General features: G+C 42.8%; 1 protein-coding gene across 1 annotated transcript in view; it reads left to right on the forward strand.

The window, feature by feature from the left end:
* Nucleotides 1-17,563, forward strand: part of LOC115139480 (mitogen-activated protein kinase kinase kinase 5-like) — a 64,683-nt gene extending 47,120 nt beyond the window's left edge. Inside the window, exons 19-30 of the mRNA XM_029676941.2 lie at nt 1,031-1,188; nt 2,655-2,832; nt 3,000-3,020; nt 3,243-3,420; nt 4,243-4,411; nt 4,661-4,852; nt 5,668-5,773; nt 9,744-9,987; nt 10,301-10,413; nt 14,790-14,902; nt 15,190-15,266; nt 15,395-17,563. Of these exons, the coding sequence (XP_029532801.1) occupies nt 1,031-1,188; nt 2,655-2,832; nt 3,000-3,020; nt 3,243-3,420; nt 4,243-4,411; nt 4,661-4,852; nt 5,668-5,773; nt 9,744-9,987; nt 10,301-10,413; nt 14,790-14,902; nt 15,190-15,266; nt 15,395-15,455 (1,610 nt within the window). The 3' untranslated portion in view covers nt 15,456-17,563. The remainder of the gene's footprint in view (nt 1-1,030; nt 1,189-2,654; nt 2,833-2,999; nt 3,021-3,242; nt 3,421-4,242; nt 4,412-4,660; nt 4,853-5,667; nt 5,774-9,743; nt 9,988-10,300; nt 10,414-14,789; nt 14,903-15,189; nt 15,267-15,394) is intronic.
* Nucleotides 17,564-17,574: the final 11 nt, after the last annotated feature.

Genomic DNA, 17,574 nt, shown 5'->3' on the forward strand with positions numbered 1-17,574 from the left:
TTCCAAGCTGTTTGAAGGCACAGTCAACTTAGTGTAAACTTCTGACCCACTGGAATTGTGATGTAAACAATTGTTTGAAAAATGACTTGTGTCGCACAACGTAGATGTCCTAACTGACTTGCCAAAACTATAGTTTGTTAACAAGACATTTGTGGAGTGGTTGAAAAATGAGTTTTAATGACTCCAACCTAAGTGTGTGTAAACTTCTGGCATCAACTGTAATGTTCTGGTCTCCCTTACTGGGTTTATAACCACTGGTCTGTTCTGCCTGATTGGGTTTAGAACCACCAAGCTTCCCCTCCCTACATTGTAAACATGCCTTGATGGAACGGAATGTTTGAAAATGAGCTGGACCCTCAATCCACGTAGTGATCTCACTGACTATTTATAATAACTTAAGTTTTGTCCCAAAGTAACTAGTTATTTTGTGTGCCCAAATTTTTCTGAGCCCCCCCCCCCAGTATATCTGTTTGGGCTTCTTTGGATCAATTTGCAGTCTACAAATTATTTATAGTTACGTTCCAGCCCCCTGACGTGTCCACTCTTGAATAAATAGGCCCACGGCAAAAGAATAGCCTGCCGTTTCTATTCAGAGTGCTGTTTGGTGAGAGTTTATGGTCAGGTCAGGGTTCCAGGGTTATGGCAGTGTTGACATTGTGGCAGCCAATGGTAGCACAGCTTGGCCTCTTTGTTAAGATCAGTGGACTGTTGATTGGGGCATAGAAATACACCTCCTTTTCATCTTGAAACCATTACCGTACAGTCAGTTTCTCCTATTTAAATTGTACGCCAATGTGTATTTTCACCATAGCACTTAGCGTACCTTTTAAAAGCTCTATAAAAGCTCCTCTGACAGTAAGCTATAATTAGACTTATTTCATCCATGGTTACTATCGAGCCCAAGTTCACCCTCCCTAAAATCTGATTTGCTTGTATCAGCCCTTATATGCAAATTCTACATATGCAACTTGTAACTAGCAGCTATGATGTGTATAATTTACAGTCGGTTTGATGTGTTGTTGTTTTGCAGGGACTCTACAGTACATGGCCCCTGAGATCATAGATAAAGGCCCTCGAGGCTACGGCAAGCCTGCAGACATCTGGTCTCTTGGGTGCACCATCATTGAGATGGCCACTGGGAAACCACCCTTCTACGAGCTGGGGGAACCACAGGCCGCCATGTTCAAGGTCAGAGTTCAGAGGTCAACTAATGTTCAGTTTATTGACCTCTGTTGTTCATTGGGATTTATGGTTTTGCTGACCTTTTTCTCTCAGTAGTGAAGTCAGATGCGGGAATAGATAGCTGTCTTTACGCGCCCCTAGGCACATTTGTGCAAGTGATTGGATTACATGCTTATTCAACTGTGAGGTTAGACATAGTACCTACAGATAGAATTTGTGTGCAGTACTGTCTATCCTTTGTGTGTTGTTTTAAAGTTTCCGTTCCATTAATGAGCCCCCCTCAAGCTTTTTCCACTTGTATTCATCTAAAGTGGAAATTTTAAGTGTTGCCCTCATCAGCAATATCACAAAGGCAAAGTCTGGGCATATGTAGTCTATTAAAAACTGAAGCTAATGATCCAACTGGGTGGTCTGTGATGGAGATCATGTTGAATACAGGCCAGAAGCATGGACATTTCCATGCATTTTAATTGAATTACAGTAGTAAATTGCTGTGCGTTCACATGTCTTAACTTGCATTTTCCAGTGTTTATAAACCACTTTTCTGTACCTGATTGTATAGATCTGTAATGCTAATAATGCTTTCACTAACACTGTCATCTTTCTACGCAATGGCTTACATGAGAAACTACCATTTAGAGTAATTTCTCATCTATACTGTTGTTCAGGTGAGAAAGTGTTTGGCAACAATCCTCACATGAATATTCTTTTGGAATGTCTCCACTGGTAATCTCATGCCTACATTCCAGATCAATGTTGGGAATTTCTAGAGTGCTTCTTATCAGACGAGCTAACGCATTCGTCCTTCACTGTCGCGTTGACCTCCTATACTGTGATGGTATGAGCACACCTGCATAGTGTTACAGCGCCACAGAGCTATGGGTTAGAAGAGATCTGTTTCCCCACCATTAACTAAAGTCAGGCCCTTAGGTTAGGCCCTTAGATCTAACATGACTGGGTTTTGTCTTGGATGTAGCTGCAGGTTAGGCCCTTAGATCTAACATGACTGGGTTTTGTCTTGGCTGTAGCTGCGGGTTAGGCCCCTTAGATCTAACATGACTGGGTTTTGTGTTGGCTGTAGCTGCAGGTTAGGCCCTTAGATCTAGCATGACTGGGTTTTGTCTTGGATGTAGCTGCAGGTTAGGCCCTTAGATCTAACATGACTGGGTTTTGTCTTGGATGTAGCTGCAGGTTAGGCCCTTAGATCTAACATGACTGGGTTTTGTCTTGGATGTAGCTGCAGGTTAGGCCCCTTAGATCTAACATGACTGGGTTTTGTCTTGGATGTAGCTGCAGGTTAGGCCCCATAGATCTAACATGACTGGGTTTTATCTTGGCGAAAGCTGCAAGTTAGGCCCTTAAATCTAGCATGACTTGGCTAGGTCACTTTACTTAGTTCTGTACTGTGACTTGGCTGCAGCTTAGGCCCTTAACTCAAGCATGACTGTGCTGCGTTTTTATCTTGGCTACAGGTCGGCATGTTTAAGATCCACCCTGAGATCCCAGATTCCATGTCCATGGAGGCCAAGGCCTTCATCCTCCGCTGCTTTGAGCCCGATCCCGACCAGAGGGCCACCGCCCTGCACCTGCTCACGGATGAGTTCCTCACCGTCACCAGCCGCAAGAAGAGGGGCAAGAGCAGCTTCACAGGTAGCTAGGACAACGCTTCAGTGAAGTAGTTAGTAGAATATAGATATATCTGAATAGATAGACAACTGCTTCTAGATACTTTGTTTTAGATACTTTTTGTCTGTTTATTTTTCTGCACAATCCATACTTATCATTGAATTAAAAAATATATATGTTTTTCTCCTCAGCTCTTACACCAGCAGGTTCAGGTGAGTTTATCTGAGCGTCTGTGCTTCATCCTCTTTAGAGTACACTGAGTCTGAGCCCAACGACATGAGGCTAACCCAATTATCCTGTTGACTACCCTACCCTGAAATGACACCCTCACAGAAGTAGTACTGTAATATCATTTCCGTGTAGTGTCCTTAACAAGTTGTTCGCTCTGCTTTTCTTTGTGTAACTGTGCCGTCACCCGTCTCTGTGCCCTCCAGAGTACCTGCGCAGCATCTCCCTGCCAGTGCCTGTGGTGGTGGAGGACACCAGCAGCAGCAGTGAGTACGGCTCTGTCTCCCCTGAGAATGACCTCAACACCAACCCCTTCATCTTCAAGCCCAGCACCAAGTGTTACAGCGATCGGGGCGTCAAGGGAACCCGCTCCCTGTTCCTCAGGTAACACAACACACAGTCAGCACCATACCGTATGTGTTTGGACAGTGAAGCTAACATTTTAAATTTGGCTCTTTACTCATTTCGGATTTGATATCACAAAAACACACCTCTTAATCAATCTGACAATAAGCAGTGCTGGAAAAACCCAAATCTGGAGGAAACTTGTAAATATTGCTATAGTAAGTAAGAGATAAAGACAGATGCTCTGTATATTATCTGGGCATAATGGACAATGAGGTATGTTGTACATCCGTGGAGTACATTAGTTCCAGATTTGATCATGCTTATACCCCGGTTGCCAAAGAATGCCCTGTAATATTGACAATGATCAATTCACAAATATGTTGTCAAAACAATTTCACTGAGCCTGTGTTTTTTTCTCCACACTCACTCACAAACACACTGACACAGACATACTTTTATTTCTTATTTTTTTACTTATCTATTTTTTACTTAACACATATTTTTCTTAAAACTGCATTGTTGGTTAAGGGCTTGTAAGTATTTCACTGTAAGGTCTGCTACACCTGTTGTATTCGGCGCATGTGACAAATAACATTTGATTTGATACACTCATCCACACACACCACAACTGCTGCTACCAGAATCTTGTTATTATTACTAAATACTGAACCATTTTAAACACTTGCCCCCCAATCCTCCCTTCCCCAAAACACATGTAAATATTGGACTATAAATTGTGCCTTCCTGTAAGTAAACATTTCGTTGGTATACCAACTTGAACTTTATTATTCTCCTATATAAATATGTTCTAAAACAAATGCCACTGAGGTCTCTAATCTAACCTGTGTTCCCCACCAGTATCCCAGTGGAGAACTTTGAGGACCACAGTGCTCCTCCATCTCCTGATGAGAAGGACACTGGGTTCTTCATGCTGAGGAAGGACAGCGAGAGAAGGGCCACTCTGCACCGCATTCTCACTGAGGACAGAGACAAGGTGGTGGCCAACCTCGTGGAGGCTCTCAAACAGGTCAGTTAGCATCTAGTCTGGTAGTGGACAGGGAAAGGTTTGGCCTGGTTCCAGTTCGTTTTTTCCCCTGGCGTGTCACTCGGCATGACAATGACCCTAGGAGTTGGCAAGACAGCACGAACAGATCTGAGAACAGGTTAGAAGCTGTCTCAGAGTAAAACAAACATCTCATCATCTGCACTCCTCTCTCTACCTTCACCCTCCTCTCATCACCCCTTCTCGTCATCCTCCTCTCCCCTGTGCGTGCAGGGTTCTGAGACATCCGACACCAAGTTGAGACATCAGCATATCTCCACCCTGGTGGTCAGTCTAGGGGACTTTGTGCGCATGGCGGACAGGAAGATCATAGCCAACACCCTCTCCCAGCTCAAACTGGAGCTAGACTTTGACAGCACGGCCATCAGCCAACTACAGGTGGTGCTATTCGGGTTCCAGGATGCAGTAAGTGCTCTTTCTTCACCTATTAGTAGGTCTCTCTATAAGCATTATAAATGGCCTATGATGATTCAAAAATCCCATTGTCTATTTATCCACTGTGAATGGCTTGGAATTAAAATAGTCCTTGTATAGACCAAAGGTTCTGGAGGCATTAAAGTATGATTTAAGGGGGTTTCTGTGAAACGTTCACAGCAGAATTATGTCGCCATGCTGCCATTGTTTGAACAAACAGATCAGACTATTGACTGTGAAACACTTTTGACCTTTAAGGGTAATTAAAGGGAAATATGTCCCCTTAATTACACATTGTGTAAAGGGGCTGATTCTGCCCTGTATCACAAATACAATTATGCAAATAGCACTGTAGCAGGCTGTAAGATATGCGAGAGTTATTACATAACTCTGTCAATAATGAGCTCTGATGCCCCTTAGTGGATACTTATGAAACCAGCTCTGGTCTGCAACAGATTATTATCAACGCACGATGCACACTTGTTTTTCAGTTGGATTTTCCAGAATGCATGGCTTTTTATAAATAGCAGTCTGTCTTTTTTCTGGGAAATGCTTGTTCCATAAGCTAATTATAGGGGGATATCTCCGCTTACTAGGCAGCCACCACACGCAATGTAAACAGACACCCTCTGGGGTCAAGCCTGTTGTCCTTTCCACTAATGTGACCATGTAGAGGATGCATAGGTGCAGTATGTGTGTGGGTCAGCTGTTTATTAATGGTGTGTGTGTGTGTGTGTGTGTGTGTGTGTGTGTGTGTGTGTGTGTGTGTGTGTGTGTGTGTGTGTGTGTGGCCATTGCATCTCCAGGTAAACAAAGTACTACGAAACCACAACATCAAGCCCCACTGGATGTTCGCTCTGGACAATATCATCCGTAAAGCGGTGCAAACTGCCATCACCATTCTGGTGCCAGGTAATAGCAGTAACTCCAGCTGCAGAGTTTTAAATCAGTAATTATGCACCTAAGGGCCCAGGACACTGTTTGTTAACTAAAGATAGAAACGTGACTTTGAACAGAGCCCCAATCTAATCACAATTTAAGGTTAATTTTGTAACTCCGGTTCTCTGAAAATATGAGTGAGACGCATCACAACTCTCGGAAGGACCAATCAAAAGCCCAGGCTCTATCGCAGCCGGCCACGACCGGGAGGTCCATGCGGCAACGCACAATTGGTCTAGCGTCGTCCGGGTTAGGGAGGGTTTGGCCGGTAGGGATATCCTTGTCTCATCGTGCACTAGCGACTCCTGTGGCGGGCCGGGCGCAGTGCACGCTGACCAAGTCGCTAGGTGCACGGCGTTTCCTCCGGCACATTGGTGCGGCTGGCTTCCGGGTTGGATGCGCGCTGTGTTAAGAAGCAGTGCGGCTTGGTTGGGTTGTGTTTCGGAGGACGCATGGCTCTCGACCTTCGTCTCTCCCGAGCCCGTACGGGAGTTGTAGCGATGAGACAAGACAGTAACTACTAACAATACCACGAAATTGGGGAGGGAAAAGGGGTTAAAAAAAAACAGACAAAAGGGCGTCTGTTGGAAACAGACATGTAGCGGCGAATGAGGTGAGCCCCTCACTTCCTTATAAGGAGCCACTCTCCTGCCCTCTGGTCATTCTCAAGCATGCTTCTCTTCCTCTGTTTAATTTGATATGTCCCAAAAACAGTGCCCAAAAGGTAAACTCCTCAGTAGGAGAGGGCCCTATGAGAGAAGGGCATAACACCCTTGAGCTCTCGTTCAATCCAAGTAGATGCACAACGTCCGAAATGAAAAACCCCTGGGCAAACTGTGGGCGCAAACAGTGGTAGTGTTGGGGAAGCTACTCTGAAGATGTAGTTTACCAAGCTCCCAGTTACTTCACACTGGAAGAAGTTAAGCCTCGCTGAAGCTACCCTTAAGGAAAATATAGTTTGAAGTAGTTCACTACATACAAACTACCTTGTGAAAAATGATCATAAGTAAATCTGAAATGTCATATACTACATATCTGCATGAATAGATCGCTTTGGGGTCATATGTTAAAGGAATATGGATTTTAGCCTAATAAACACAAAACCGATGTTTCAAGTGAGAATTAGGCAGATCTGAAAGGAAATTATTGCCTACCGCCATATTTTATTTTCACAAAGAGTAGAGTTACACTACACTCTTAGAAAAAAAGCCTTCCAAAAGGGTTCTTCAGGCTATCCCCATAAGATAACCCTTTTTGTTTCCATGTTAAAACCTTTTTGGTTTCCAGTTAGAACTATTTTGGGTTCCATATAGAACCCTCTGTGAAAATGATTCTACATGGAACCCAAAAGGGTTCTACCTGGAACCAAAAAAGTTTCTTCCTATGGGAACAGCCGAAGAACCATTAAAACTTCGAAAACACCTTTTTTTTCTCCAAAGAGTGTAGCTAGATTTGAATTTAGTTCAACTACCACCAAGCTACTGCAAAATGTAGTTAAATTACTAGTTCAACTCCATGTAGTTCATGTAGCTTCCCAACACTGTTTAGGGATGCTAAAGGCAGTAGTAAAGTGAAAGATGGAGGAATGTCACATCTCCACACTTCTCAGCGGCTAGTAGCTGCTGTGAAAGTATCTTAAGCACAATAGACACGTCCCAGGACTAGCTAAAGACTAGAGACTGGGTGACGTGCCCCCCTAGAAATAACATAACAGTTATGGATTACTGTCGGGGTCTTGGCACACCGACAAAGCGGCTAGAGGACCTTAACAATGACAAAACCTTCTCTCCTTCCCAAAAAATCCTGCAATGAGCATAGGACCATGGAAAATGGAGTGTAGGAAGGAACTATCTGTTTAGTCATAGCACTTCTCCAATAAAAACACAACAAGGTGGAGGCCCAATTTCCTTGCTCTGTGTAGACGGAAAAGGGGTGGTAGGCAGCATAGGAGGAAAAGCATACAGCATAACCCTATTTTCTAGGGCTGTGACGATACCAGTATCACAATATTTTTTTAAATGGCAAAAATGTAAACACGAAGCAGACCAAACTCTTTAGCCCTTAAAAATCCGCTGTATGTAAAATATTTTTGGGACGAGATGTATGAACCAAAGGTCTACCACGGGGCCCGGGTTTGCGGAGCAGCATGTCACACTTCTGCCGCATGAACAACTCATCGGGTGTCACTGGGACATCCAGGAGGTCCACATTTACTTTGTCTGTTAAACTGGATTAGCTCAGCCAAAGTGCCCTTTCACCCACTACTGCTATGCTCATGCTATAACCACAAGCTTGAATGGCACTACGGGAGGCACGGAGATTTAGGTCTGTAATCATACAGCTGTCCTCCAAAGCATCTGGCAATGGGTGTCCTGCTCCAGTTTCTTCCCCATCTCTTTCAGTAGCTCAACCTGATAAACCAACAATAGAGGTCACATTGAGAGCTCCGATTGCTTGGGCCGAGGCCTAGTACGTTTTCTGAAAAATGGAGGCAGTAAAGCGCTGTGTCTTTCTAGGGAATGAGGTGTCGGTGTCATTAGTAACATGGCGCGAAGGGCTGAGGTGGTAAGCCAGTGACGGCTCCACATTGGGAGGGTTAACAAATCCAGATTCCTCCATATAGTACATGTTGTGCATATCCAGGCTCGGAGTACTTCTAGCAAAAATCTTGCTAGTGAGGGTTTTGTGCCACAAACTCTTAGCTTCCCTGAAGCAAGCTGGTACCGCGGGTAGCAGTTGTTTTACAGTGGCTGTATGAGATGGGTGTCTCTTCCAGTCGCATAGGTCCCTTGACGGGCCCCGAGCCCCTACGGGAGACGACCACTCGAGAGACGGCCACCAAACTCCAATGGAGTAGGGGGTGGCTTCACTGCTCTCAAGGCCGTCCGACCTGTGGGCCATAGAGGGCGGGCGAACCGGATCGTCAGCCCCCATCTCCTGAGCTATCTCGAGGATAACTGTGAGATAAATCCCATCGTCATCCTCGTCACCCCCTAGCTCGCTTTCCCCTGACACTACATCGTCAGACAGTGAGGTGAGGGAGTCGAGTCTATCCATGACCTCGCCCCAACTGGGCTAGTTTACGGGGAGCTGTGCCTCAGCTTTCGCTGTTGGCTCCGAGGGGCTATCGAAATAGATGCTCATTTAAGCCTCCTCTGACCAGCCCTAGTCAGTAGTTTGCAGTGATCACAACACTCAGTTATCGAGCGCCTCTTGGGCATGTTCCTTTCCCAAGCAATTGATGCATTGAGGATGGTAAATCCTTCCTCACAATCATGGAACCGCAAGCGCAAAAACCTGGGAGTTCAAGTGCTAGGCTCTTCCTGGGATGGGATAGCAGTGGCCATTGTGAGGAACAAGGTTTGCTAGCAACGCCTGTTGAAAGAACAACAAGAAGCAGGCTTGGGTTAGCTAGATGGAAGCCTTGCTGCTGGTGGCTAGCAAAAGGTAGCTTGTGTAAATGGCATTTAAAGCTAGCTAGTTAGAAGCCTTGCGGCTAATAACTAGTAATAATTAACTAGTAATAATTAGCAATGCTCTTCGCGAGGAAGAGAAGTGAGAATGACCATAGGGCGGGAAAGTGGCTCGTTATAAGGAAGTAAGGGGCTCACCTTATTTGCCACTCTACCTGTCTGTCTCCAACAGACGCTTTTGATAGGTCCTTCCAAGAGTTGGTGTTCCTGGTGAATCCCAATAGTCATACATCAAAAGGAGAACAGAGATTTGCATTTAACAAGAATATTGTATATACTCGTCAGATGCCATTATAACAATTGCATTTGAAAGATTATTGTAGTCATAGACTGATCTTTACTGAGGCGTGTGATGTTGCTGTCTTTGTTTCATGTTTCCTCTTTCAAAGTGCAGTTTAGCTGTTGTATATGTACTAGTTGTCATGCTATTGCTGTAACAGTGTAATGATGCATCACGTGTCCTTACCCAGAGCTGAGGCCCCACTTCAGCCTGGCCTCCGAGAGTGACCCGGCCGACCAGGATAATGTTGACGATGACGTTGAGCCTGAGGATTCCGCCGCCCACCAGAGCAGAGCCCCTCCCAACACTGCCCATGATGACACTGTCGCCACCTCCGGCGTGAGCACACTCAGTTCCACCGTTTCACACGAATCCAATAATGCCCAGCGCTCTGTCAGCATAGAACTAGGCAGGATGAAGCTGGAAACCAGCAGGTGGGTCGCCGTGCGGTCATAACCATGACAACAACTGTCAGACACAAAAGCAGAGATTTATTCCAACAACCTTTTCTATTACCACCACATCTGTGATGAATTTGTAACAGATATTGCCTGTAGCTTCACATTGTTTCCTCACCAATGTGAATTCTGTTATGTAGAAAGGTCCCAACACAGAAGAGAAAATATGTTTATTTTCATCATGGCTATCGGTGTGGCTGCAGTAGCCATGTCTAGTAGTATCGTTTTAACTCATTGAATGACCCTATGTCTCCCCCTCCCCTCCTCTCTCCCTGCTGTGTCTGTCCAGGCTAATGGAGCAGTTGCTAGAGAGGGAGGGAGAGTACCAGGCTATCCTCCAGCAGGTCCTGGACGAGAGGGAAGAGGGGATCAAATTACTGAGGATCTGCTCAGAGCCTATCTGTGAGCACATCTCAACATACACTACACAGCTCCCAACATACACTACACAGCACCCAACATACACTACACAGCTCCCAAGATACACTACACACCTCCCAACATACACTACACAGCTCCCAACATACACTACACAGCTCCCAAGATACACTACACACCTCCCAACATCCACTACACAGCTCCCAACATACATTACACAGCTCCCAACATACACTACACAGCTCCCAACATACACTACACAGCTCCCAACATACACTACACAGCTCCCAACATACACTACACAGCTCCCAACATACACTACATACCTCCCAACATCCACTACACACCTCCCAACATCCACTACACACCTCCCAACATCCACTGCACACCTCCCAACATACACTGCACATCTCCCAACATACACTGCACATCTCCCAACATACACTGCACATCTCCCAACATACACTGCACATCTCCCAACATACACTGCACATCTCCCAACATACACTGCACATCTCCCAACATACACTACACAGCACCCAACAAACACTACACACCTCCCAACATCCACTACACACCTCCCAACATCCACTACACACCTCCCAACATCCACTACACACCTCCCAACATCCACTACACACATTCCAACATCAGTGGTGTAAAGGACTTAAAGTTGAAGTCGAAAGTTTACATACCACTCCACACATTTGTTGTTAACAAACTATAGTTTTGGCAAGTTGGTTAGGACATCTACTTTGTGCATGACACAAGTAATTTTTCCGTCAATTGTTTACAGACAGATTATTTCACTTATAATTCACTGTATCACAATTCCAGTGGGTCAGACGTTTACATACACATAGTTGACTGTGCCTTTAAACAGCTTGGAAAATTACTGAAAATTATGAAATGGCTTTACAAGCTTCTGATGGGCTAATTGACATAATTTGAGTCAATTGGAGGTGTACCTGTGGTGGTATTTCAAGGCCTACCTTCAAACTCAGTGCCTCTTTGCTTGACATCATGGGAAAATCAAAAGAAAATGGCCAGACCTCAGAAAAAGAATTGTTGACCTCCACAAATCTGGTTCATCTTTGGTGAGTGCCTGAAGGTATCACGTTCATCTGTACAAACAATAGTACGCAAGTATAAACGCCATGGGACCAGGCAGCCGCCATACCGTTAAGGAAGGAGATGCGTTCTGTCTCCTAGACATGAACGTACTTTGGTGCGAAAAGTGCAAATCAATCCCAGAACAACAGCAAAGGACCTTGTGAAGATGCTGGAGGAAACCGGTACAAAAGTATCTATATCCACAGTAAAACAAGTCCTATATCGACATAACCTGAAAGGCCGCTCAGCAAGGAAGAAGCCACTGCTCCAAAACCAACATAAAAAAGGCAGACTACGGTTTGCAACTGCACATGGGGACAAAGATCGTACTTTTTGGAGAAATGTCCTCTGTTCTGATGAAACAAAAATAGAACTGTTTGGCCATAATGAACATCGTTATGTTTGGAGGATAAAGGGGGAGGCTTGCAAGCCGAAGAACACCATCCTAACCGTGAATCAAGGGGGTGGCAGCATCATGTTGTGTGGGTGCTTTGTTGCAGGAGGGACTCGTGCACTTCACAAAATAGATGGCATCATGAGGTAGGAAAATTATGTGGATATATTGTAGCAACATCTCAAGACATCAGTCAGGATGTTCAAGCTTGGTTGCAAATGAGTCTATCAAATGGACAATGATCCCAAGCATACTTCCAAAGTTGTGGCAAAATGGCTTAAGGACAACAAAGTCAAGGTATTGGAGTGGCCATCACAAAGCCCTGACCTCAATCCTATAGAAAATTTGTGGGCAGAACTGAAAAAGCGTGTGCGAGTAAGGAGGCCTACTCTCTAGCTCTGTCAGGAGGAATGGGCCAAAATTCACCCAACTTATTGTGGGAAGCTTCTAGAAGGCTACCCAAAATGTTTGACCCAAGTTAAACAATTTAAAGGCAATGCTACCAAATACTAATTGAGTGTATGTAAACTTCTGACCCAATGGGAATGTGTTGAAATAAATAATTATCTTTACTATTATTCTGACATTTCCCATTCTTAAAATAAAGTGGTGATCCTAACTGACCAAAGACAGGGCATTTTTACTAGGATTAAATGTCAGGAATTGTGAAAAACTGAGTTTAAATGTATTTGGCTAAGGTATATGTAAACTTCCGACTTCAACTGTAAGTGAAAATACTTTAAAGTACTACTTAAGTAGTTTTTGGGGGTATCTGTACTTCACTATTTATTTTTTTGACAACTTTATTATATCTTTATTTCACTACATTCCTAAAGAAAATTATGTACTTTTTACTCCATACATTTACCCTGACACCCAAAAGTACTAACAGGACAGGAAAATGGTCCAATTCACTCACTTATCAAGAGAACATCCATGGTCATCCCTACTCAAATCAAATCAAAGTTTATTTGTCACGTGCGCCGAATACAACAGGTGTAGACCTTACAGTGAAACGCTTACTTACAGGCTCTAACCAATAATGCAAAAAAAGGTATTAGGTGAACAATATGTAAGTAAAGAAATAAAAACAACAGTAAAAAGACAGTGACAAATAACAGTAGCGAGGCTATATACAGACACCGGTTAGTCGGGCTCATTGAGGTAATATGTACATGTAAATATAACGTGACTATGCATATATGATGAACAGAGAGTCGCAGTAGCGTAAAAGAGGAGTTCTGATCTGGCAGACTCATTAAACACAAATGCTTCGTGTAACGGCTGTTTCATGATATTTTAATAGAACTGAACACTGAATAACGAGAACGACCAAAACAGTTTTGTCTGGTGCAGACACAAAAACAGAAAACAACTACACACAAAACACAGGTGGGAAAAGGCTACCTAAATATGGTTCTCAATCAGAGACAATGATAGATAGCTGCCTCTGATTGAGAACCTCACCCGGCCAAACACACAGAAATATAGAAAACATAGAACACAAAACATAGAATGCCCACCCCAACTCACGCCCTAACCAAACCAAAATAGAGACATAAAAAGGATCTCTAAGGTCAGGGTGTGACACTTCGTTTGTAAATGATGTCTTGAGTCTTGCAGTGTGCCTCTGGCTATCCATCAATAAAAAAATAAAATTGTGCTGTCTGGTTTGCTTAATTTAAGGAATTTTAAATTAAGTATACTTTTACTTTTGATACTTAATTAGCAATTCCATTTAATTTTGATACATAAATATATTTTAAACCAAATACTTTCAGTATTTTACTGGGTGACTTTCACTTAAGTCATTTTCCAATTTTTTACCACTGTTTACCCCTTTTTCGTGGTACACAATTGGTAGTTACAGTCTTGTCTCATCGCTGCAACTCCCGTACGGACTCAGGAAGGTCGAGAGCCGTGCGTCCTCCAAAACACAACCCAACCAAGCCGCACTGCTTCTTGACACAATGCCCACTTAACCCGGAAGCCAGCCGCACCAATGTGTCGGAGGAAACACTGTACACCTGGCGACCGTGTCAGCGTGCACTGCGCCCGGCCCACAGGAGAGGCTCGTGCGCGATGGGACAAGGACATTCCTGCTGGCCAAACCCTCCCCTAACCCGGACGACGCTGGGCCAATTGTGCACCACCCCATGGGTCTCCCAGACATGGCCGGCTGCGACAGAGCCTGGACTCAAACCCAGAATCTCTAGTAGCATAGCTAGCACTGTGATGCAGTGCCTTAGACCACTGCGCCACTCAGGAGACCCTCTTGAGTCATTTTCTATTAAGGTATCTTTACTTTTACTCAAGTATGACAATTGAGTACTTTTTCCACCACTGCCCAACATACACTACATACACTATGCACAAGAACATTAAAAATACAGCTTTTTAAAGGACTAATGGAAATATTTGTACAACAGATGCATCAGGAAATAGACCATGCATATTCTTTGCTATGTCTAATATGATTAGTTATATGGATGATACATGGTTGTTGTTAAAGGGGCAATCTGCAGTAGAAACAATCAAAAAGTGACATCCCCACAACTGTTTTGGTTAAAGGCTGGAGAAATGTAACCACTCTCAAATTCATAGACAGAGCTATGGATGCAAGGACTGATCATCCAAGAAATATAAATATTATAGTTTAAACATGTTTTGAGGCTATACAGTGTTTGTTTACATTCAATTTGTTTACAAACATTGGAGTGAAACAACCTTTTATTTTGGGTTATGATGGAGTATGACAGTTGAACTAAGCTTATGAGGCATTTGTAAGTTAAGATGAAATGGGTACATATCATTCATTTTACATTTTGAAATGTATGTAGCAACTGCAGATTGCCCCTTTTAATAGTTGGACATGTACTGTTGTTGTTGACAGATATGCCTACATTATCAGTGAGCCAAAGGAGCAAGTCCACTATGAGCCATGGTGACCCAAAGCTGATCAAGTGGCTGAAACTCCAAGGCGCTGACGATGACTCCATGGACAGGGTAGGTCCTGAGGCAGCTCTCCCCCAGCCACGTCTGTTTTAAATGGGCACATTATGTAAACAAACTCACACCCACGTAATTCTCTCCCACTATACTACAGTAAACAATGTGCATTGCTGTAAAGCTGTTAAAACAAATGGCTTGATTGATGTTTGACAGACTATTGCACAGAAGGCTATATGCAGACTGTATGTGTAAAGCCTTAATAACAGATACACGGTTGAGCACCATCTATTGGCCACGAGCTTCATCTCTTTCACGTACCAATGATTTGACCCATTTTGTAGATTCTGACCGAGGATTACACGTTAGATGACCTTCTCCACTATGTGACGAGAGACGACCTGAAGAGTTTGAGATTAAGGTATACAACATACGGTATTCTCTCCTACACTGTCAAATAGCCAGCCATGTCAACGACCTGATTGAAACACTAATATCGTACGTTGTGATAATAGTCTGTCTTTATCTTTCTCATGTTTTCCTCCTCAGAGGTGGGATCCTGTGTAAGCTATGGAAGACCATCACAGACTACAGAGAGAAGCCTGCGTGAGGAGCCTTCGTGTGCCATTAGCCACTGCTACAGTACAGGAACTTTACCACAGCAACAACAACAACAACTGAGTGTTCTCCTCAACTCTTACCACTGCACTTTAATCTCAGTATTTATTAGACCAAGAATCCAGTGTAGTTGATCATGTGTGGAGTATTGCCATTATTGTGTGAGAGAGACCTATGGAATATTGTGTGTGTTATGGGTTATGGAAATGTTTTTTGGGAATTATTATTTTCAAACGGAGTTACTTTTTCATGTAAAAATATAAACGCAACATGCAACCATTTCAAAGATTTGACTGAGTTATAGTTCGTATGAGGAAATCAGTCAATTGAAATAAATTCATTTAGGCCCAAATCTATTGCGTTATTTTTGTGCATTCAAATTGCCAATCGATAAAATGCAATTGTGTTCGTTGTCCATAGTTTATGCCTGCCCATACCATAATGCCACCGCCACCATGGGGCACTCTGTTCGCAAAGTTGACATTAGCAAACTGCTCGCCCACACGACGCCACACACATGGTCTGCGGTTGGACGTGCTGCTACATTTTTTAAAACAACATTGGAGGTGGCTTATGGTAGAGAAATGAACATTCAATTCTCTACCAACAGCTCTGGTGCACATGGCTGCAGTCAGCATGCCAATTGCACGCACCCTCAAAACTTGAGACATCTGTGGCATTGTGTTGTGTGACAGAACTGCACATTTTAGAGAGGCCTTTTATTGTCCCTGGCACAAGGTGCACCTGTGTAATGATCATGCTGTGGTTACCCGCTTCTTGATATGCCACAGCTGTCAAATGATGATTTGAGAGAAATGAGCTTTTAGTGCGTATTGAACATTTCTGTGATCTTTTATTTCAGCTCATGAGAACATTTGTTTATACTTTTGTTCAGTGTAAATAAGCACCACTGGTTTTATAATGTTCAACAGTTATGACATGTTTTAAGCTGGTGCTCCAAGATTCACAGGACAAACAGTGGAACATTACCTATAAATATCTGAGAATGTGTTTAAAATGTAAATGTTATTTGGTCGTAGAATTATCTCCTTACTATCATTTGTTAACAACACATGAGACGGACCATTTTCTAAACCAAGGCTGAGAGATAAAATACAATGTTAACTGATGTGTTTGAGCTGCTGTACATTATGTTGATAAACAACATTGTTATTGTCAGTGGCTTCTTATCACTACTTTATTTAAATGTGTTTTTATGCATATTGTCTACTCTCAAGGCCATCACTGCATCCCTCTTGTACCTTTTTGTTTAACTGTCTTTGACGGCTTTGAATCATCGAAACTCTTGACTTCATTTGTTCAAGTAATTATTTAACATTTATGTAATTTTAAGATTTTTTGGGGTGTGATTTTAGGGGAAATTATGTAAATATATTGCAAATATTATGACAGTAAATTACTATTTTTAGTTAAACAATTTACAAAAACCTAGATGTCCTATCTAATGTGCAACACAAAGTTGAGTTGGGTAATTTATAGATATTATCGATACTGGCGATGGAACAAAATGATCTGACTACACATTATACTTCCACATGTCAGATTTTGTATGATATTTGATCGGAAGAAACAGATGACCCAATTGATATTTTACTCTATTGAAGATGTATTTTTGTTGTATATTTGGGGAATTATAGTTTTAGCCTGCCTTCATTTGTATATTATATGATCTTTAAAGCGGCAATCAGCAGTTGAAAGGATAACAAAGTGGCCTCCCTGCCCCTGGCATTTATAAGCTATATTCTTCAAGAATCAATAGGTACATATCATTCATTCACAAGTCCAAAAATGTATATAGCAACTGTAGATTGCCCCTTTAAAAATGCAAATTCTTTCAATCAAATGTATATGTTTGATTTCAAATCAGAAACGAAAACAAGATGGTCATATCGTTATACCACCAACCTCTTTTATTTAAAATATTTCTGTCAGAAATACACAAATGAAGTTTTGCTCAAATATGTCCGTTTTGTTTTCATATTCATGATAGATTGATTACATTATTTGTGCAATAACATATTGTTGTGTAACACAAAACATCGTCTTAATCTTAACTGTGAAATAAAGTGTAAACTGAAATCATGTTTATT

The sequence above is a fragment of the Oncorhynchus nerka genome, linkage group LG13 (assembly GCF_034236695.1).
Source record: "Oncorhynchus nerka isolate Pitt River linkage group LG13, Oner_Uvic_2.0, whole genome shotgun sequence".
Lineage (NCBI taxonomy): Eukaryota > Metazoa > Chordata > Actinopteri > Salmoniformes > Salmonidae > Oncorhynchus > Oncorhynchus nerka.